Consider the following 22,617-nt stretch of genomic DNA (forward strand, 5'->3'; position numbering starts at 1 on the left):
GAGCCAGAGAGTGAGCATCTCAGCTTTTCAAGTCTGATACAGTAAAAAAGTCCTGGATCCACTTGAAGATTTATTATTCTGATTTAAAAATGTAACAATTTAAAATGAATTCAAAATAACACAAAAGCTGACTCCACCCCGCGCTGTTACGTCACGTCTCCCCTCGCCATGGAAACTAAATTGCGCAACATAAACAAAAGTTTCACGCTCCTGCCGCTCGTTACGTTAATCTACTGTTTATCAGTTAATTTAGATTAGGGACGTATATTCACTTTTATAAACAGTAAGTCTTTAAACTGCTAACTGTAAAAGTAACAAGATGTATGTGTTTAATGTTTCAGTCATCGACCTGCTTTCTCCTCTCTCGTCTGTCTGTATAATTATTGCTTTATTAATTCATTAGATGGAAGTGTTACCGGAGATGGAGAGTGAGGAAGACGCGACTCTGACAGATGATGAAGAAAAGAAGGGGTTTCGGGAACTTGAAAGCAGCCTTAATAATAACATACGATTGACTCCAGACCTTCCACACATGTGAGGTTATTAAAGTTCATCAGCATGTGGCAAACTCGTGTGTTCATGAAAGCTCGCGTTTCTCCACAGGGGCTTCTCGTAAATGGACGCTGGCTGTTTACAGTGTTTGTAATCATTAGCCATAAACATGAGTGGTGTATCAACTGTGGGCTAGTAGACCAAAGTCAAACTGTTTCACTTTAACAAAAAAACTACAGGGTACATTAGTGCACAGAGAACAGGGTCGCGCTTGTTGTTTGTTTTACACTATACTTGTTTGTCTTTATCTGTGCAAAACGTGTTAGGAACATGTCCAGGTCAGTGTTATTTTAGGTCACTCAACAAATAAATTCTCCATATAACAGGTTTTTATGATTAGGATATTTTCTGTTATTATTGAAAGATTTATAAATGTTAAAAGAAAATCGAATTAATATTGTGTCCCTTATGTATGTTAAGAATGTTTTCATCCACTCTGGGGTGATTTTGAGTCATAATTTGGTCATAACGTTCTCTGTGTTTCAGCTAGCAGAATGGTTTTTGGTAATAAATCTTTATTTGACATATTTTGGAGAAAATGCTTTGAAATTAAAAAACAAAAATAAATGTACTGTTCTTTTTTATATTAGTGATGAAAACATCCAATGAAATAAACTGATGTAAAAGTGCATCAGATTAATATTTTTTCTTTATTAATTTTTGCATAAGTCTGTTAATCAACCTCAGTCCTGATCAAAACTACTAAATTGCTTATAAAATTACAGGATTTTAACTCTTTAATTGCCAAATTCATAAATGATGTCACTGATATGGTGAAAACCCCCTACAAAATTACTTATTTTCTATATAAAAAGTAATTGTACACTGGATTTTTAAAAAAACATTTAATCACAGTCTTGGACATGTAAAATATTATTAACAACCTTGCCTATTATTTAATGTTAGTTTTTGTGCAGCAGAAGATTTTCTCTCTCCCTAATTTACTGTTTGTGGCTGCCCCATTGACTACCATTAATCACATTTATTAATTGCAAACTATGACATCATATAATCACGCACTTTTGATTGTTGGTGGTTTTCCCTGTTGGGAAGAGGTCAAATTTATTTAATTTTTATTTATTTACCTTGATGCATTCGTTATTTAATGTTTGAATACTGAAACAAATAACAGACATCGCTTAAAAGGTTATATTTTACCATCAAAATGCAGTTTATTTTATATCTTAATAAACTTTTGATATGAAACTGCTGTGTAATTTAATTGATTGTTAAATATGAAATTATTTAAGTGCTATATAGTTTATTAGTGAAAGTGCTTATTAGTGAAAATATATTTCTGCCACTATAATACAAATGCACTATTATTGTTACATTATCATTGTTTTGTTTTCTGTTCTGTACGGATATTTGAAATATATTATTTATTTCCCCTCCAATCATTTTCATTCATCACCATACATTTTGGTCGTTTTTCACTCCAAGTAAAGCTTGCCCAGAGCCTCGCAACATTTGACCTCTAAATAAATAGGGGTGCTGTGACTTGTAGCCCAAACAAGAGAGCGGCATAATGTAAGTGTTAAGTCATGCGGTTGCTTTCGCTTTTACATATTAAAATGAAAAAAACTAGTGTTGGCTATTATTAAAATTTCTTTGTACAAAGGGAGCCGTTTACATTACGTTACCAAGGCAACTACTGATGTGTTTTATGTAACATTTCAAAGAGCTTTGTTGCAGCACGACAGTGGAAAATGAAACCATATCCGTACTGTCTGGTCCAGTTTGGCATGGTTCCACATAAAGAACGGTTCAGCACCATAGTGGAAAAGTGGCTTATGACACTATATAATGATGTGTTGGGAAGAAGTAAAGTTTGTCATTTCTAAGGTTGAACATCAGTTGGCACCATTAACACTTTAGATAGATTTATATGGCATATAACAGCAAATTAAAGTGTGTATTTGTGTCTATGAGTGTGTGACCTTACCTTGGTGTCTCTGTAAAAATCAAAATATGCATTTCAGCTCTCCGAACTACATGGAGTAAACAAAAACAACGCCTGTTTTTATGCACAAGGTTTAAAAAATCCAGTCCAACTCCTTTTTTTATTGAAAATAAGAAATTTTATGTTTTTCTTTCGCCAAATCAGTGACATCATTTATGAATTCTGCAATTAACGAGTTAAAATCTTGTATTAAAAAAAACATTTAGTAGTTTTGATCAGGACTATGGTTAGGACAATAGTTTATATATAACAATGGTTTGTTCTGTAGACTATCGAAAAAATAGCTTAAAGGGGCTAATAATTTTGTCCCTAAAATGGTTTTTAAAAAATTAAAAACTGCGTTCATTCTAGCCGAATTAAAACAAATAAGACTTTCTCCAGAAGAAAAAATATTATCAGACATACTGTAAAATTATTTGCTCTATTAAACATCATTTTGGAAATATAAAAAAAATTCAAAGAGGGGCTAATAATTCTGACCAATTGTACATATACTCTTGCTTTGTTAAAATAATTTAGCCTTCAACTTGCAATTTATCTAGTAAAATGTGTGATGTTAAAGACGAAATAAATTACTTATTAAAACTAAATGTTAAGAAACTCATTTGAAAAAGATCGAAAATTTCACCTAATACTTTTGTGCTGTGTTTGTGTGTATATATATACATATATATATACAGTATATATATATATATATATATATATATATATATATATATATATATATATATATATATATATATATATATGACAAGAAATTTAAAATTAAATAAATTAAAATCATAATTAAAAATTTGAAAATCATGATCAATAATATTTCAAGTTTTTAATATTTTTCTTAAAAAAAGTTATTTGTGTTTATCACTCTCATCGTTTTATTATGTTTAGTATACGATACAGTTATCCTCTCTGCTTACGTTTATTGTTATACTTATTTATTGTAATACAGAATGAAACCAAGAACTCCAGTTGATCTTTCAAGATATCCGTCTTCATACAAGCAGAATTCCTCACAGGAGACGCTCATGCTGGCCATGGCGGAAAACTTCCGTCAGCAGTTTGTGCTGTTGTATCCTGATAGAAAAGCACTTCTGCTGAGTCCTGTAAATGAGTGTGGTGTTCAGGTACATACAGCAAATCTGACAATTATCCAGCTTTATAGGCAATCTGAATATCAAGACAAATGAGAAGAAGAAAAAAAAGAAAAACACAACCCTGCAGCATGATGAATAATTAATATAGGTTATACACTTTTAAGTGCATTTATGTAGATGGGTCAAATGTATAAACTGATTAAAAATGCTTTATATCATATCTTAATTATAAATGGAAATATATTTGTTAATTTATAAATAACTATAATGTTTATAGTTAAGTATAGAATAAATGATTAAGTTTGAATTGTGTGTATTTATTAATTATCAAATTTAATTATGATTAGTTTAGTTTTAGACCTACTGTAAAACTTCAATTTTGGAATATGGCAAAAAATAGTATTATGCATTTATTAAATTGCATATAGTTAAAATTTAAATGATATCCATTATTATTATTTTAAATTATATCAATTATTTATTTATACATTTCTATAAATGTATTTTTACAGTTGGTAATTAAAAACATTCAAATTTGGTTACAAGCTATGATTAAGACACAAATATTATTAAGATACATTACTGTATTAAGCATTATTTACAGTAAAACTGCTGAACTATAATACATATAATTTCCCCCCTTTAATTAAAGTTATAAATTGTTATGAATCTATAAATTGCATGTTAATAAATGAATGTAATAAAAAAAAATCTGACTTTAAAATCTAGAATAATACATGCAAATTGTATTATGAGTTTATGCCTAAACTGCATATTTATAATTAACATCATAGACTAATTAAATAAATAAAAAACTTATTGATTCATTTTTGTAGATAATTTTCTAATAACAAACTGTGAAATACTCATGAATCATATTATATAAAAATGTATTTCTTCACTATATTTTCAGAAGTTTGTAAGCACCACCTTGCGAAGCTCCTTACTTCCATATCCTGAGCTTTACGATTGGGAAGGATGTGCCAGTTTTGTGTCTGATTATCTCTCACTGGAACTTTTGGATCCACCATTTGAACTTGTATTTTCCTTTTTTTTTTAAAGTTGATCCATCTTGACTTGTGCTTTTTTTTTTGCATCTCATACTCAAAAACATGTTTTTTTGATTTCATTTCTAGCCCAAGCAGCTGTCCTCCCCAACTCGAGTTCTGCAGACTCAGAGAGGCACGTGTTTTGAGTTCTCTATGGTGTTGTGTAGTCTGTTGTTGGGTGCAGGATTTAATGCTTACTGCGTCAGTGGATACGCCACTAAAGAGATGTGCCTGCTTGATCAGTCCCGACAGGAGTGTCCCTTGCTGAAGCCTCCAAAACAGGTATCTTCCGACTGATTCCAAGCCGAATAATTAAGCGCATCTTCTGTTAAAAAAAAAGGATAAACACTCACTGGCCACTTGATTAGGTACACCTTACTAATACCGGATTGGACCCCCTTTTCCCTTCAGAATTTTCTAAATATTTTGTGGCAAAGATTCAACAAGGTATTGGAAATATTCCTGAGATTTTGGTCCATGTTGACATGATAGCATCACACAGTTGCTGCAAATTTGTCGGCTTCACATCCATGAGGCGAATCTCCTTTTTCAACACATCTCAAAGGGACTTTAATGGATTGAGTTCTAGTGACTGTGGAGACCATTTGAGTAAAGTGAATTCATTGTCATGTTCAAGAAACCAGTCTGAGATGATTTGCACTTTTTGACATGACGTGTTATTCTGCTGGAAGCAGCAATCAGATATTGTTGATGCCAAATTCTGACTCTACCATCTGAATGTCAGCAGAAATCGAGACTCATCAGACCAGGCAACATTTTTCTGATCTTCTATTATCCAATTTTGCTGAGCCTGTGCGGATTATAGCCTCAGTTTCCTGTTCTTAGCTGACAGGAGTGGCACCCAGTGTGGTCTTCTGCTGCTGTAGTCCATCCGCCTTAACTGTCGACGTGTTGTGTGTTCAGAGATGCTCTGCTGCAGACCTCAGTTGTAACGAGTGATTATTTAAGTTACTGTTACCTTTCTAAAAGCTCAAACCAGTTTGGCCATTCTCCTCTGGCAATAACAAGGCATTTGCGCCCACAGAAGTACCGCTCACTGGATATTTTCTCTCTTTCAGACCATTCTCTGGAAAGCCTATAGATGGTTGTTTGTAAAAAATCCCAGTAGGTCAGCAGTTTCTGAAATACTCAGACCAGCCCGCCTAGCACTAACAACCATGCCACGTCACTTAAATCACCTTTCTTCCCCATTCTGAAGCTCGGTTTGAGCTAAAGCAGTTGCTGCCATGTGGTTGGCTGATTAGAAATTTGCATTAACGAGCAGTTGGACAGGTGTACTTAATAAAGTAGCTTGTGAGTGTACAGTTTAATATTTAAGTTTACTACTTTTACAGATGTTATTTTACATGATTTATGAAGTTACACATTGCAATGCTGTCATGCATATATATTATAACTTTAATAGTCATTAAAATAGAAACATGTAAAATGCTCAAGTAAATTGAGATACTGCTATTTATTAGATTTGTTTTACTCTTAAATAGTAATGAAAAGTTATTACATGCAACTTTTCTTTTATTTCCCACCCCCATATATTTTTATATAAATTAATCAGACCAGATTAGAATTAGTAGATACCTGAAAAATATTGTCCCATGTAGACTGCATGCAGCTTTACCACTAATTACCTTGAGCAGTAATGCTAGAATCATAACTTTCCAAAACCTAAACTGGATGCATTATCAATATTATGCATGATCTGCTCAGGATAATACAGAGGAACCAAAGAAGACAGTAAACAAATACTCTGTAAAACCCCCACGTGACTTGTACAGCACCTTTGAAAAACATCAAGAGGAGAAACAGCAAGCAAAAGTTAAAGCAGATGCAGTGAAGAAACAACAGGAGGAAGAGAGACTTCGAAAGGTCGGACAGAGAGTATTTCAAAGGAACTCGGTTTGATTTTTACCTTAAATTTGACCGGTTTCTCTTGAACAGGAGCAAGAACGTCCACCGCACGACCCTCTTCTGGGCTTGAGGATTCACAGCTGGGTTCTGGTGCTCTCGGGAAGCCGTGAGATACCTGAAAACTTCTTTATTGACCCTCTCACAGGAAAGGGTTATTCGACCACCAATGAGAACTTTGTGGGTATTGAGAGCATCTGGAACCACCAAAACTACTGGGTCAACAAGCAAGACTGCTCTTTCGGTTGTGGGGTCAGTAACTCTTAGCGTAGATGTGACATTGTTTTGGGTGAAGATGACAAGCTTTGTAAAGGTTATCGTGTCTGTTTGTGTTTGCAGAGTATGACGTTTGACTTGGGTGATCTATCAAAGTGGGAGTACATGCTGTGTGGACTTACTAGCCAATCCATATCAATGATTTCAGAACAAAAATCACCCCGAGAGCCGGAAGACGAGGAGGAAGTACAGAAAGACTGTTCATTATTTTTTTTTCTATTTAAATTTAATGCCACTGTAATGTGGCTAGCTAGTGAAAGCTGTGTAGATAGACCTTGATATTTCTCTTTCCCTAACAGAGACGCTAGAATTAAGGGGTTACGTTGGTGCCGTGACCCTGGTGGGAATGAGGTTTAGAGTAGGTAAATATAATGAGGGCCAGCTAGTAAGAGGTTTGTATGTACACCCCACTCAACTGCCATCAAGAGGTGCACTAGCAACAGATGCTATAGACTTTATGATTCTTGCAAGCACACCTGCCGCCCATATTATTTATTTCAGTTTAAATCCCACTTTGAGTAGTGCGAGTAGAACTGAAGGGTTACATTGGTTCCATGACCAGGGTGGGAATGAGGTTTAGGAGGGTGAGTGTAATAAAGGCCAGCTAGTTTGTGAGCCTGCCTCCAATACTGAAGACACTTATGCGAATAACACTCAAAGTGTGTGTCTGACGTGGGAGTGAGGTTTTGGGGGCGGGGGTGGGGATAGTGTAACAGAAGCCAGAATGTAACAGCTGTGTGGAGATCAGCTAATATAAACTGTATGACTAGGGCTGCGTTCCAGTCCAAGTTTTATTCCCTTGACTTGCTAACTTCCTACATCTCGTTGACCTGCATCTCTGTCCACTACTGCCAGAACATCTGAATTGGATTAAATGGAATGCCTTTGGGCACTTGGAAACTACACTGTTGTAACACCAATCACATTGCATTGTGAGACTTATGGGTGCTGGAGTGTGCATATGAAGCAAACTTGTTCCCTCGGGTCAAAATCAAGGGGTCATGAATCATGTCCATTTAAGCCAGTGGTCTCAAACTCAATTCCTGGAGGGCCGCAGCTCTGCATGGTTTCGCTCCAATCACTTCCAACTCACACCTGCTTAATAGTCTTTAGTAGTGTTGAAATCCTTGATTAGTTGGATCATCTGTGTTTGATTATAGTTGGAGCAAAACTGCAGACCTGCAGCCCTCTAGGAATCAAGTTTAAGACCTTGGATGTAAGCTTCCCTCATTTCCTTGAAGTGGAACTTCAAGTGGGGATTAGGGAATTTTACAATTACTGGTCTGCTTTAAATTCTGCTTAGAGATGTAAGTAGAACTTGAGGTGGGCCACAACATTATTGACTTAACTTACTGTACCAGTAGCAGACCGAATCTTTATCCAAAGTTATTAACCTACATTCCTATCTTCTAAAGGAGGAAATTGATGAGCTGAAAGCATTTGAAATGCCTACATCTTGGGTGACTAAAATAGACATTCCACCTCCAGGTGAAGCCCTCACTTTCTGTGTTTATCATCCATTTTCCAGAATTCCTAAGGATTATTTAATAAATCACATTCTGCTTTTTTGCAGATATGGAAATGCGTTATCCAGGGGGTTCGAAAATACTCCAGTACAGGAAAGCCAAGCTAGAGAAGTTTGCGCCATACCTTCTGAAAGACGGTCTGGTGACCAAACTTACCACTTATAAAGACCTTGAATGTAAGACCTTAAATGACTTCAGCAGATTTATTACTTTATTTGAAATCATGTAGAAATGATTGTTCACCCAAAAACGAGCAGTTAGTTAAATCAGACACACACTGTCACTTTCTTAAGGCACTCAACCCAACACTATAAAGGAATGGTTCAAACATCGAAGTGATCATCTTGAGGAGAGGGAGCTACACACAGACAGCAATGTGACAACTGAGCATTTTAGACCTGGAAGAAGTGATGCTCTTAAATGTAATCAAACACACATTTAATTAGTTTCTGATGTCAAAACTTGCCTGAGCAAACGGTTTAAAATGTTACTTTTGCTTAGACCATAGGTACGTGACGTTAGTTCCTGAGACTGAGCGTCAGATGGACTTTTATGGTCATACTTGCACCGATGGACTAGCCAGACGAATTGAGAAGCAATCTGAAATGACTGAAACCTTTGAAGACCGGACTGACTTCCTCTATTATCGTCATATTGTTTATGGAAAACAAATTAAAGTGATTCGGGCTGGAGAGGCTCTTAATCAAAGGCCTATAAAGGTAGTGTACGAGCTAAACAAGCTTGACCTTTAAATTTCAAGCAGTTTAACCCAGTGTTACTTTAGAATCTTAGAATTCTTGGTTGATCTTATTTATACCTGATCCCTTGTTTAGGCAGTTTTAAGACAGGACTACAAGTCAAAAATCAACAAAATATGTTAATCCAGGAGCACTGCTAGCGGTATTGTTTGCAATAACCGTCCCACAGATAGAACAAGTTATTTAATTCAATTCAAACGTCTCCAACAGAGTGTGGAGGAGCGGTTCCACAGAGATCCTTCTAAACCTGCAAGTAAAGATGTGGCTGAAAGGAACTTCAAGATGTCGGACGGAAAGATTCAGGTGACCTATCATCTAGAGGACGACAGGATCATCCCAGCATGGATGAACTTCATCAAACCAAAAGCAGCAGCAAACTCGCAGAAAGGACAAGATTTTTCTCCTGAGATGGTGTCTGGCTTTCAGGTCAGAAATTTCATTGGTTGAGTTCAAGATCAAGATATTTTTTTTATTTTATTTATGCTCCCCTGACATTAATAGATGCAGACCCTTTAGACTGTTTAACAGAAATATGTTCAATCAGTCACATGGCAGCAACTCAAATAGATCTTGTGTGTGTGTCTACTTACATTAGTGCATTGAAATCCAACACTTCAGAAACTGTATATTCAGTTCAAACTGGTAATGGTGTGTATAGAGGTGGTAAATATTTTCTTTTTGCAATTTGGGCCCTTTATTCACCAACAATATTCAGGTCAACTGTGTGATTTAAACTAAACTCAATTGGTACCATCAATACCTTGAAATCGAGTGAGTGGTCTTTAAGCCTTTTCCTGGAGACCCTTTCCTACAGAGCTACAACCTTTATCAATAACACCTTATTAAGGCCTTCAAGATTATTTGGAAGTTAAAGGTGATAAGGGCCAGCGTTGAGAATCCCCAGTTTATAAATGGTTTAATAGATTGTTCATTTTGCATCTTCAGGTTGATCCTTTTGCAAAACCCTACAACGACTTGCAGCTTTACAAAATTCTTTTGGAACTGATGAGAGATGAGGAGAATGTTGAACTTCAAATCAGAAATTCAGAAAAAGAGGTATTACAGTTCGAGCATGGCAAAACATTTGTCTCGACTCTTATGAGGACTTAAATCTTTTTTCTTCTTTTAAAGGTCAAGTCCATCCTTTCTTCAAGAGAAAAGGAGGACAGTAATACTGATCTGCTGATCTCCATCTACAACACTACAAGAAACGAGACTGCTCGTCGGCACATGGAGGAAAAGGTGAATCAGGGCTTTGATCAGCCAGTTGCTTTTGTCAAACTAACCCATAATATCACTTACCCCTGGTTCTTGTCATTCCTCAGGAACGTAAGGCTAAGGAAAAGCAGAAGCGGCAGAAAGAGAAAGAGCTCGACCTCTTGGCTCCTTTCCAGGCCCGACTAGAACAAACAGAATCCCTCACTCTCAAGGACGCACTTCAGCTGAAGAGAGACTGTTTGACAGAATTTAAACAACAACTCGCCAACAAAGCTAACCTCATCCAGGGCAGATTCGAAAAGGCATGTTCATTTGACCCAGACAATTTACCACTTTCTATAGGTTCTGAAGGTCCTCTGTCCTGCAGATTTCAGCTCCTGTCTGGAAATCTCACGTATTCCTAGTAAGACCTTAATTAGCTTGTCCAGTGTTTGATTAAGGTTGGACCGAAACACTGCAGGACACTACCCCTCTAGTATCAAATGTGGTCACCCCTGCCCTTGCCAAACACACCTGGCGTCAAGCAGAAGAGTATGCAAAACCACTCCTTGTCATTAGATGGCGCTACACAACTATTAGCTTCCAACACCCGTTTATAACACAGAAGAGGAAGAGAGGAAGTTCACGAGCTTGTTGTTAAAGTTACTGGTGACTTGAACAAGCATGGATGGTTCAAGCAGCAGCTCCAGCTTGTTCATATCGCCTCGGGGCATCTTCTTCAACGTGCGCTCGTATTGACAGTTTTGCGCTTGAGCGCCTCCAAGTGCTGTTTACAGTAACTTCAGCAGCTCCGTGCACGTGAACAAAAAAGCCAACCTGATTGGTGAAGAGGGTTTTGACGCAGCGCATCAAAAAAAAAAAAAAAACAGGCATGAGGCATTTATTTATTTTTTTAAATTACGCTTTTGCGCCTGACGTTTCGCGCGTTGGTGTGCACGATCACATTGACGCCCTTTATTTAGTCACGAGGCGTTAAACGTCGACAGAAAACGCAAGCAAAAAACGTATCGGTGTGAACGGGCCTTAAGACTGCTACCCCCGTCCCAGATAGGCGGATTAAAATTAGATGAGATGTTTGATTAGAAATTAAAGAAAAAAATTTTCCTATTTCTGGGAACGCACCACCTTGCATGAGTTTTTGGTGCACATTGTTCAGTTCATGGAGTTAACGAGTTGATAATCTGCATGTCTGTCTAATTTAATAGACCTTATTCAAAGTTTGCAGGGAGGTGGGTCCTCATAAGGGCCCTCTAGTATCAGGGGCCTGTTTGCACAAATTCTGGGTTTAACATACCATGAGGTTGGCTCAGCTGCTCCATAATACCATGACGAAGAGTGATTAAAGTTCAGCCGTCTATTTGTTACAATAAAACCAAAGATTGGTGCAAACTACACTGAAAATTTAACTAGCTAGGCAGCTAATTCAGCTTCATGGTACAAGCCGCCAAATATGGCCACCTCTGGCTTACAAAGTACATAAATGGTATAAAAAAAAACTATAAAGTTTAAAAATAGAAGGCAAAACACAATTTTACTGACTTAGATTTTTACATGTGGTGTCCCTTTAATGGAATATACTCTAAGCCAAATATTGGCTAGATCTCATTGATCATCTAACATGGTCTTGGTAGATCAGGGTAAACAGAGTTGACTTGGTTTAAGTTCATTTGATTAAGACAAATAAATAAGTGCATTGTTGGGGGACAAGGTTGAGAATGTCTGTTTTCAGACACTTCCTCCAGTGAACACAGGGTAGATCATCTTTCTGAAATCAGACAACAGTCTCACATTGCATGGATAGGTTAGAAATGGTTTGAAAAACATGGTAAATTCAAAGGTAGTCTGGGCCTCCAAATTCCCCACATCCCAATCCAGTTGTGCATCTGTGGGATGTGCTGGACCATCAAGTTTAAATTACATTCCGTCTACCTGCAACCTAAAGGTCTTGTGGAATCTCGTTCCAAATATTTTGCAAGAGCACGTAGACAACCAACAAAAAAGTATGGACTTCGAAGGCGTCTTGAAGGATCTGTCACAGCAGGGTGCCAACAAGACATCAAAATGTTGATTATGATGATTCGGCCCAATAGTACTTGATAAGTTTACTTCTTGCTGGCAAAAGGGGCAGAATAACCTCAACTTTTTCTTGTTCAGGAGACAGAAGAGCTACAGAAGAAACAGCTGTGGTACCAGAAGAACCAGCTCACTATGAGCACAGAAGACGAGGAAGACTACTTCAAATACTGCTCTGAAGCCATGTTCAGGATCCATGTTCTCAAACTGAGACTTAGTCGGTAAGCGTTGAATTACTGATCAATGCATTTATGATGGGTGCCCAAACTCTGTCCTGGAAGGCCTGGATAGTGTCCTGCATAGTTTGCCTCTAATTTCCTTCAACACCTCTGCCTGGGAGTTTCTAGTATACCCAGAAAGAGCGTAATTAGCAAGATTAGGTGTGTTTAACTGGGGTTGGAAATAAATATGAAGTACACCAGACCTCCACGATTGGGTTTGGGCACCTCTTATGACAAGATATTTTTTAGATTAACTTTGTCAAAAGGTTAATGCTAACTGATGATAATGTACAGTTTTGCTTTAAATTTAAATAAGCTTGTACATTTTTGCTTTAGAACTGATCAGTAAATGTGTCTTTTTCTAGACAGAAAGAGAGAGCGCCTCAGAGATATCTGGCACTGGAAGAGACACTAAAAAGACATCCAAAGTTGGCTACGGACTCTTGATTCAAGATGAGTACTTGCATTGAAATCTGGAGACAGCATTATGTAACATCTATTACTCTAACACAGGGGTGTCCAAACTCAGTCCTGGAGGGCCGGGGTCCTGCTGAGTTTAGCTCCAACTGGCTTAAACACATCTGCCAGAAAGTTTCTAGCATATATAGTAAGAGCTTGATTAGCTGGTTCAGGTGTGTTTGGTTAGGGTTGGAACTAAACTCTCCAGGACATCGGCCCCCCAGGACCAAGTTTGGACACACCTTGCTCTAACATATGACCCAAATAAATGTTTTCATTGCATAATTGATCAGATTGACATATGTAATTATGGATTTGGCAGATTTTGACAACTCTGTATGAGAACAATAGAAAACATATGCAATCGTACACTAGACTTGGTCATTTTTGCACCGCAGAGCTCCCTAGAAAGTACACATTCAAAACATCAGTGTATAGTTTGTTAAATTATATTAAAAAAGTCTTTATTGCCATGTTCACTATAGATTATACACGTAAAACCTAATCGCAACACTTCAACACTAATCCCAGTCCGATGATACAAAAACAAAACGCGTCGATGACCAACATTCCACTTCAGAATGCTGGAAATATTATTCAAAAGAAAAACTAAAAATTAACAGCCTTTAATAATGCAAACTTTATTTACAGAAAAAGAAAGATCCAGTACTTCATGCCATGCTCCTTAAAAGAAAGGAATCGATCCTTCACAAAAAGTTATGAGAGAGTTAGAGAGTAAAGGCAGAAAGAAAACAGCAAATCTGGCGAACCATGTTGAACAGAGAGAAGTTGAGAGTTGAGTGAGAGTGACATTAATTTAGATTTCTCTAAAATGTCTATTAAAAAAAAACAAACGAGCTTCAGTTACACTTATTACAGCATTCTGCACAAGAAAAACTGTACACGGAAAACCCTAAATGACACGTAAAAGCGTGGTGTTAGCCACCGTATGTACAAAAAACAACTGTGCACAATACTAACATACAGGAAATGCTGACTTAGTATTATACAATGTAGACGGACTGAGTTATTTATTAGTTTTTATTTCACACATCCTATTTCGCATAACCGTAACCTATGTATGCGCTTACCCTGAAGAAACAGTGGGATGTGTTTTTTTTTTTGGATGGAGTGGACCTACTGGCGGTTGCTCTTGATCCTCTCCAGCCTCTTCTTGAGGTCGTCCAGGTTGGAGGCGGGTGAGGAGGAGCGCGTGGGGCTATGCGAATGCGACTGCTCCTGCTGGAAGTGCTCGCGGGACTCCTTCAGCTGGGATAGTTTGCTGTGAAGCATGTCTGTGGAGGAGGCGACTGACGGTCTCAGGGAGCTGAGGGGTGGACGCTCATCTTCAGGCTGCAAGACGACAGAGAGAGAATATTTACAACCCTATTTTACTTTATCATAGATTGATTTAGTTATCAAAAACTATCATTAAGATTAATAATAATTATAATAATAACAATAAAGTATTGATTGTTATATCTAGCTAAATATTTCATACTGACAATTAGGCAACAAATGAAAAAGTAAAAATTAAAAACATTTTTTATTAGTATTTCCATATTCAATGCTAAAAATAAATAGCTATTAAATTTATAGTTCTAAATTGCATGCAACTTTAACAACGTAAAACAAAAATGTTATTTCAAAAGTACTTTAGTGGATTAAATTCTTTAAAATATCTGTTAATGAAAGATAATATTAAATAATAATACAAATGCTTGTTTTAAATAGAATCAGTTCCTATTGATGTGCATTAATATTTAATCTGAGGTGTTTAAAAAAACAATAATTCAGTTAATATTTTTGCATTATGAATCAAACGCGATTTCTTATTGATGCATTTATATATTTTTTATAACAGACTAAAATGTACAAGTTACAATAAAATTAAAATAAAAAATAAATAAAATTAATGTATTGATCTTGGTAAAAGTTAACATAAGCACCATTTAGATAGTTATCAAATATAAATCAATGAGTTAATAAAACTTAATAAAACTACTATTATTGCTCTTCTTTATACACCTTAGAAAGTTGTTGATAAACAGTGGTTAATGCATAAAATGCAACTTTGACACCATTACGGAGAAAAAAAAAAAAAAAAAAAAAAAAAAAAAAAAAACTTCGGTTTAGACCCAATCCCAATTCTACTTCTTAGCCCTTTACCTTAATGCTACCCCTTGTTTTGTGTGTTTATGTAAAAGGGTAGGGGTGTTCCAATTATCTTAATTTAAAGGCGTACCACTAGGGGGAAGAGCTAAACAGCCCTTGAAACTGAGATTTTTCAGGACCACACTCAAAACCAGGGGAAAAGAAAATTTCCCAGAATACACCATCTACAACAGCAGCAGGGCAGCTCATGGAGGGAGATGCACAAATTAGTTTTTTTTTGTCATCATTACAAATTTTTACAACAAACACGTTAATGCATTCACAATGACATTCATTAATTAAAATAATAATAAAAAATCGAAAATACAACCTGCTTAATTTAGCTATCTATAATCCATAATAATATCTCCTGTATAGTAGTCCCTGAACAGATTTCCACATCTAACACTTGAATACCCTGTTAGAGAAGTCTAATGGCTGGGAATGAGATTTTTACAGTGTCTGCCATCATGTTAATGTTGTTTTCTTGCGTTTACATAGATGAATATGGCCAGGGTGTAATTGCACAGTACAGTTCCAATCTTGCCACATTATACTGTTATGATAACATGATATATGCCGTCAGTGATTTCCTGAAGATAAATACCAGAAAATAACACAACTAGAATAACTACAGCAGTCGATCATCTGATCTCATATGAAGTACGAGCTCACAATGACATGTGCAGGTGTAGTGCCGTCCTATTTCTTTGAAAAAATTATTTTGAAGCCATTCCCCTTCACACTGTGTTTCAAGGGCCAATGGGGAAGGGGAAAGGTTAGGGGTACAAAAATAGAATTGGGATTTGGCTTTAATATTTGTTAATAAAACACTTAAATCTTAAAGTGGACTTAACTGGATTAAAATGCAACTAATAAACGATTCATTAAAAACAAAAAAAAGATGCAAAGATATCCAAAATAACAAACTAGCAACAAATAGTACATTTAAGCTGTGTGCCACAAAGCAAAATCTATAAAAAAAGTAGCACTGTTTAGCTCATTTTGCATGTTCAGCTTGTATGAATGAGAGACGAACCGCTGAGTTCTCCAGCCCGCGCCGCTGTCGTAAGATCTTCAGTCTCTCGTAGTAAGCGGCAGCGTTTAGATCTTCTCCATTACTGCTGACGGGCACAGAGCTGGAGCTCGGCACAAATGACTCCGTGCTGTGCTGCGCGATCACTGAAAAGCACAAACATTAGAGCATGAGGGCGGAGCTTATGCCAATGACAACACATCTAAACTGAGAGAGTCTGCCGTGCTTCACCTGTAGAGGTCTGGATGCGGCCCTTTCCCTCACGCTCAGACTCGATCATGCGCAGGCCTCGCTCCACATAGCTCTGAAAGAACTGAGATGTGTTCCTTAGGAAGGGCTCCAGGTCTGCATCTGAATACTTCTGCTTGTACTCGTACAACTCCGTCAAACCCTGATAAAACAGCATGTAGAGGACAGGTCATAATGGCGCATATTTCTCATATGAGAGGCAAGATGATGCAACTGCTATCTGATGCATGTATTAATCCTAAATCCAGGTTGTTTTAATATCAAATCTTTAATTACTGTAAATAACTGTTTTATTTATTAATATTTAATCAATTACATAAAATATTCGTATTCTTGATATTTGACGTTAACAAAATCGTTTTTATACACAAAATGTTTGCAATTACTACTCTTACCACATTTTCATACCAGTACTATGGTTTCTTATATACTAATATCTTTACTTTTGTGCATAATACCTGTAATTTTAGTATATTAACAGTTACTAGTATTACGACGCAAATTTTGCATACAGTACTATTTTTTACATGCTAGTTTTTCATTTCGACACTTAAAATATTTTTAAATATAATGAATTCATGGAACTACTGTGTGGAAGTCACAATTTTGACAGGTTGGGTAGCTATACACGAACAAACAAAAAAGATTGTTAAAAATGAATAAAAAAAAGACCTACAACACTATATTTCAGTAGACTTAAAATCAACTTTTGAGATTTAAGACCCTGCGGTTACCCTGTATAACTTCCAGTTCCATTTTTTATTTTGAATATTACTACTATATTGAACAGTAATTTATACAATACTATGTACCAAAAAACAAAAAAACACACAAAAAAAACATGCATACTAGTAAATGTTAGCACAAATAATATTCTGTTTTCTACTAGCACTTTTACTTCTCTATATATTCTCTAATACTTTATTCATGATGTCAGATACTAAATGTAATTTTTTTAATATTGTACAGACATTGTTGATACTATTACAGACAAATCAAAAACACTTATTGATGTCACTATCTATTAACACTTACAGCTTAACTTTTAAAATACTTGTGGTTCTTTGGTGCGGTTTACACCAGTGCTTTTTCCCCCCCTTTAAAACAACATTTTAGCATAAAAACACTCCTTGTCCTTGCCAGTAAGACACAGATTGTGGAAAGCCATGCAACAGTTTGCATTTCTGTAAATATATACCATAATACCAGTGTGTCCTAAATAAAACAGGCTTTGATCATTTTTAAAACATTCAGTTTCACAGGTGTGAAAAAGTCTTAAGACTGCTAAATATCCAGAAGTTGTAGTGTTACCTCTTTTGTGTTTTCCTTGGAGCCGATCTTTTTGAAGATCTCAGACAGGATGTCACTCACTTTCGCCTTGATCATCTTGTCATCCTGTACAAATTGAAATGCAGTTGAGAAAACCAGGTCAACCGGTATGCTTTCCTCAAAGAGCCGGGATGAGTGTTTGATATGAGCTCATACCGATCGGAGTGCTCCCTTCTCCGTGCCCTTGTCCGACTTCAGGCCTGAGAGGTTTGCCGAATGTTTGACCACTCGCCTCAGATGCGCTTCCAACTCTGACTCATTGCGGTTCTCGATCATGGACAGGTGGTCTAATATCTGAGACATAAACATTGGCTTTCAGACATTTGCAGGGTTGAAAAGTTTCAAGCTACTTGCATTGCTCAAGTTCATTTAAAAATGAGAATTTAAATTATAAAGCATCAAGTGTGAGTGATTTACATGTTAAGTCTGTGGTCACCAAACTAGTTCCTGGAGGGCCGGTGTCCTGCAGATTTTAGCTCCAACCCTAGTCAAACGCACCTGAACAAGCTAATCAAAGTCTTACTAGGTATACTTGAATCATTCAGGCAGGTGTGTTGAGGCAAGTTGGAGCTAAACCCTGCAGGGACACTGGCCCTCCAGGACCGAGAGTGGTGACTCCTGTGTTAAGTCAATGCAAAGACGTAAATAGACATCCTGCTGTGCTATTTGCGCGAATGAGGCAGCGCGAACGATGCAATTTGTCAAACGTGCATAATTCGTGGGGCTTTTATTTGCTCAAATCGCTCAAGTTGCAAAATCTAAACTTTAGCAGACATTTGCACCATGTTACCCAATAAGGAGCTTGCTCTAGTAAAGGCGTGATTATGATTTAGCGCCTGTTGTTGGTGTTCCGAGGGGGAAATCCTTATGCCGACAGCAGCTCACCAAACTGTGCATGGCTCAGTCTAAAGCACCGCTAAAAACTTCCATCATCCAAGTACAGTTGACCTGTCTGAGCTAGGTACACCTCTGAAAGGATCTAACGGACGCCAATGTTTCTCAGACTAACTATTCAAAGCAAACAATCATCTCATTCGGAATGAAACAACAGTTTCCATATTTTAGCAACAAAACGTCTCATTTTGATTAAGGAAATGTCAACCCTGGTGCTTTGCATGTGTTGTTGCAACATGAACCATCCCTTAAACAACAATGGAGGACACACAGCAGATCCTGCCCTTGCTTCTTGGAATGTGACTGTCCAAAGAATACAACAAGCATTGTTTGCGGTTAATTGCCATGCGCAGTCATTGCATTATTTTGGAATTTTTCGACTGTCTAAAAATTGCATTTCCTATGTTGTTGTTCACCTGGCTTGTTTTACGCTCAAGTGATGACTCTCTGTAAAGCAATCAGCATTCAGTGCATCTCTACCCTACCAAACAAAAACAGTTTGGTTCGTACGGTTCACTCTTTTGGTGCTTCTGATAGTGGAAACGAAGATAAACGGTGTACTGTAAGCTCTGCAAATGAAAGTTGTACCTTGGCGCCTGTGAGTCTGCAGAGCGTGTGCAGCAGTGTCTTCAGTGTCCGATGAGGAACGTCACTCTTCAGTTGCTTCAGCTTCTCTTTAGGGAAAACCTTCATGAAATTGTGCACGTCCAGCAGGATACGATCCAGATTAATACTGTTGATGGTCTGGGGTAGGAAACGGATCATTCTCCATAGACACTGAGTAAGACAGAGAAGTTGATGTTTGATGTTTGGAGAGAATTTAGAAGCAAGACTTAATAAACTGATTTATGCTGCGATGGAAAAAGTAACCTTAATAATTGAAATTCAGTATAAAGTAACAAAAAAAATTTTGCCTTGGAAAGTAAAACATTTCAGCTACTCTTCAATTACTTGGAGACTACTAAAAATCAAAGTTTGTGTTTTTTATAAAACTCAATTTTTCGGCGCAAAAATATTATATTGGATAATTTTATTCTATAGTAGTCTATCAAAACCTTCAAAGTTGTTTTAAAACTATTGAATGGTCATTTTTCTGAATTCTCAACCCAATTTAAAGTGTTAAATACAGTACATGACTTTAAAAAACAAAAGATGACCAGCTAATAAAATGTCTTTGACTGTTGGTTGGTCACTATAACTTAGAGTTGCAGTAAATTTGGTTTGTAAATATCAAGAGTCAGCTGTTCAAAATGCAATAATAAGTTCAATTTTAAAACTTATTTAACACTTTAAAAAAAATTAATTAAGATAACTGATGTTAAAGGTGCAGTAGGTGATCTTCCACATGCTAACAGCTTAGCATAAATCTCTGAATCACAGTCCCTCCCCTGCAGTCTAGAGCCACACCTCCTGAAACACGAGCACCGCAAAAGAACTCTCTCATGTGTTAAAAGTGGCTAGTGCTTGTCCGGCGGCATGCAAGCCAAACTGACATGCTATTTCAGAGCAAATATTTAGAGTTGCATGGTAAACAATATAGGGAGAGACTAGGCGGAATAGCTTTTATGTTTTTACTTGTGTTTTGTTGTTGAACTAATTAAAATCTACATTATCGATGCAGTAAAAGGTCCCTTATAAAACTGAAAATAGTCATATCAATCTTTCATCAAAAGATTTTAGTGGCTGAAAAACACTTCTGTGAAGTTATAACCCATTTGTAACGACAGCATCTAACATTAAATCAGCTTTGCGTGAAGCTAAAATAGTTTTAAAGAGCCCATATTATGGGTTTTTGAAAATGCCCTTCCATGTAGTGTGTAACACAGCTCTAAGTGAACTGAAGTATCCAGCTAAGGCTTAAATCTGTAAGTGTATAGTGTTTAAAACTGTTGATTCATCTATAAAAGAGTCCACTCAGTGCTTCAAACGAGTCGCCTTGATAACGAGTCATTAGGTGTTTCGCCATGACGTACTAACGAAAACAAGTTATTCACGCGCAAACCTGGGTGTTTTGATACCTGCGGCCCCGCCCTCTAACACAGAAACCCAGACACACACACCCACAAACACACACAAACATGCCGGTCGATTGAAGTCACACTGCAGATGGATATTATTGAGTCTCTACCCAAAGATGAAACCTCCCATGCCTTGAACAGTTGGAAACTACTGGAAACTTCATGCTACAAAGAATACTTCATCGGAGTTTGTTAAAGGAAGTATCAGTAAAGAGTAACTTACTGATGGATATGTCAGGATGGGTTTCTTCCTCCATTTCTCAAATGTAAGTATGTGCGATTAAAGTTGTTGCCTCGTTTACTCTAGCTTGCAAATGTATTTAGTTGTGATTTGTTACCTGTAACCGCGTGTACTGTATGAGGTTACCTCGCTTTATTCTCATATCGCGTGCAAAGCACAATTAAAAACGCGTCGCGTGCTGCTTTGTTTACGGAGCTCCGTGGAGGAGGTTAGTGTGTGTGTGCGCTGTCGTCCGGAGGTGTGTTTGTGTATGCGCGCGCGTTGTCGTCCGGAGGAGGGTTAAGTGTGTGTTTGTGTGTGTGCGCGCTCGCGCAAGGACGAGGGCAATATGTGTGTGTGTGTGTGTGTGTGTGTGTGTGTGTGTCTGTGAAAAGAGCAGAGTGAGACAAGCTAGAAGATCTCCTCAACAGTTTTTGGAGTTTTTGCTCAATAAAGTAGTTAGTCATCTGTATTTTCAAGTCCATAGTCTGTATTTACATTGACCCACTAGCAGCTAAAATCCACACCTACACTATTGAGCGTGTATGAACTGTGATTACTTTTATATTGCTGATTAGCTTTTGGGCATTTCACTCCGTCTCTCACTGAAGGCAGTCGACCAATCGCAACAGACTGTCATCGGTCCAATCAGCGCAGATTAGCTTCGCACTAAGGAGGGGTTTGGGAACAAATGAATCACTGGACGATTCATACGGGAGTCGCTGGGATAATTAGGTAAAAGTAAATGCAGATTATAAGACCATGGAGACCCTTACAACCAAAATATGACCCTATTTCATGTATAATATGGGCTCTTTAAAACAGAACATTACCCGTCTAAGAGAAATCCTTCAGACATGGCGTCATCCTTTCTCAGCGTGCAAAGGTAACTCCAATATTGATTGAGGTTTTTAAAAAGTTTTGATTCAGCATGTTTTTACTGATTGCGATCGCGCGTGCTCTCTTTCGTGAACGTGCGGTGGTCGGCGGAGATGCGTACAAATGGCTGCGCAGTTGTTCAAATCTGCATTTGCTGATAGACAGTTTGGCCTACTTAGCGGAATTATGAGAGATGTCGGCCCGACTCTATTTAATTGGATGAACGTTTTTTTTTTTTTATGCCTTACCCAAAACATAAAAATACATAAATACATTTAGATCATTTACTTTAATCATTACTATTAGACTGTGAAGAGACTTTCAACCAGCACATCAAAAAATGCTTCTGAAGACAATCACCTACTGCACCTTTAAGTGAATGATGTACGATTTAAAAGCACATGCTATGACAGAAAAATCTCTAAATCTGAAACAACTTTCTGGGTGTGTGAGTGGAATTATGCATATTAATTAATATGAACATATTATATGGCCCAAGTTTAATTGAATTTAAAAAGTCACATGGAGCCAAAAACCAAACAAACAAGTGCTTCTTACATTAGGACATGGTGAAAACGTGCACCCAAACATGCATGTTGACTAATCATACCTTCATGACAAGTTCAGAGAACATGGGTGAGCCGGCGGTGCTGATAAGACTGTCCTGCAGCAGCACTAGCAAAGCACTGGAAAAAAACAAATGACCTTTAAACTGCAGTCTGC

The 22,617-nt window shown here is 37.1% G+C and overlaps 2 protein-coding genes across 9 annotated transcripts in view; one reads left to right on the plus strand and one right to left on the minus strand.

Moving 5' to 3' along the window:
* Positions 1–177: 177 nt before the first annotated feature.
* ccdc135 (coiled-coil domain containing 135) lies at positions 178–13,404 on the plus strand. 2 transcript variants are annotated; one of them, XM_009297924.4, is made up of 18 exons: positions 178–283; positions 404–534; positions 3,465–3,639; positions 4,523–4,648; positions 4,746–4,940; positions 6,387–6,545; positions 6,618–6,836; positions 6,924–7,046; positions 8,276–8,348; positions 8,434–8,562; positions 8,680–8,808; positions 8,888–9,105; positions 9,355–9,570; positions 10,090–10,200; positions 10,276–10,386; positions 10,470–10,664; positions 12,517–12,656; positions 13,022–13,404. In XM_009297924.4, exons 2-18 carry the CDS (start codon positions 404–406, stop codon positions 13,101–13,103), a joined length of 2,532 nt encoding a protein of 843 aa, XP_009296199.1. In that variant the 5' UTR covers positions 178–283; the 3' UTR covers positions 13,104–13,404. The 2 variants fall into 2 exon arrangements, with proteins under 2 accessions (XP_009296199.1, XP_073799048.1); XM_073942947.1 differs by having other exon boundaries at positions 13,026–13,404.
* A 329-nt stretch (positions 13,405–13,733) lies between these two features.
* ckap5 (cytoskeleton associated protein 5) overlaps positions 13,734–22,617 on the minus strand; it is a 45,102-nt gene continuing 36,218 nt past the window's right edge. For 5 of the 7 annotated variants that reach the window (XM_009297902.4, XM_073942028.1, XM_073942029.1 and 2 more), the window contains 7 exons: positions 22,505–22,580; positions 19,366–19,554; positions 18,040–18,177; positions 17,866–17,949; positions 16,537–16,696; positions 16,309–16,451; positions 13,741–14,468 (listed from right to left, as the gene is read on the minus strand). In XM_009297902.4, coding sequence (XP_009296177.1) covers positions 14,253–14,468; positions 16,309–16,451; positions 16,537–16,696; positions 17,866–17,949; positions 18,040–18,177; positions 19,366–19,554; positions 22,505–22,580 — 1,006 coding nt within the window. In that variant the 3' untranslated portion in view covers positions 13,741–14,252. Of the gene's footprint in view, positions 14,469–16,308; positions 16,452–16,536; positions 16,697–17,865; positions 17,950–18,039; positions 18,331–18,486; positions 19,555–22,504; positions 22,581–22,617 lie in introns of all 7 variants that reach the window. The other 2 variants (NM_001037667.3, XR_012399869.1) reach the window with 2 other exon arrangements.

This window comes from Danio rerio, chromosome 25 (assembly GCF_049306965.1).
Source record: "Danio rerio strain Tuebingen ecotype United States chromosome 25, GRCz12tu, whole genome shotgun sequence".
Taxonomy (NCBI): Eukaryota; Metazoa; Chordata; class Actinopteri; order Cypriniformes; family Danionidae; genus Danio; species Danio rerio.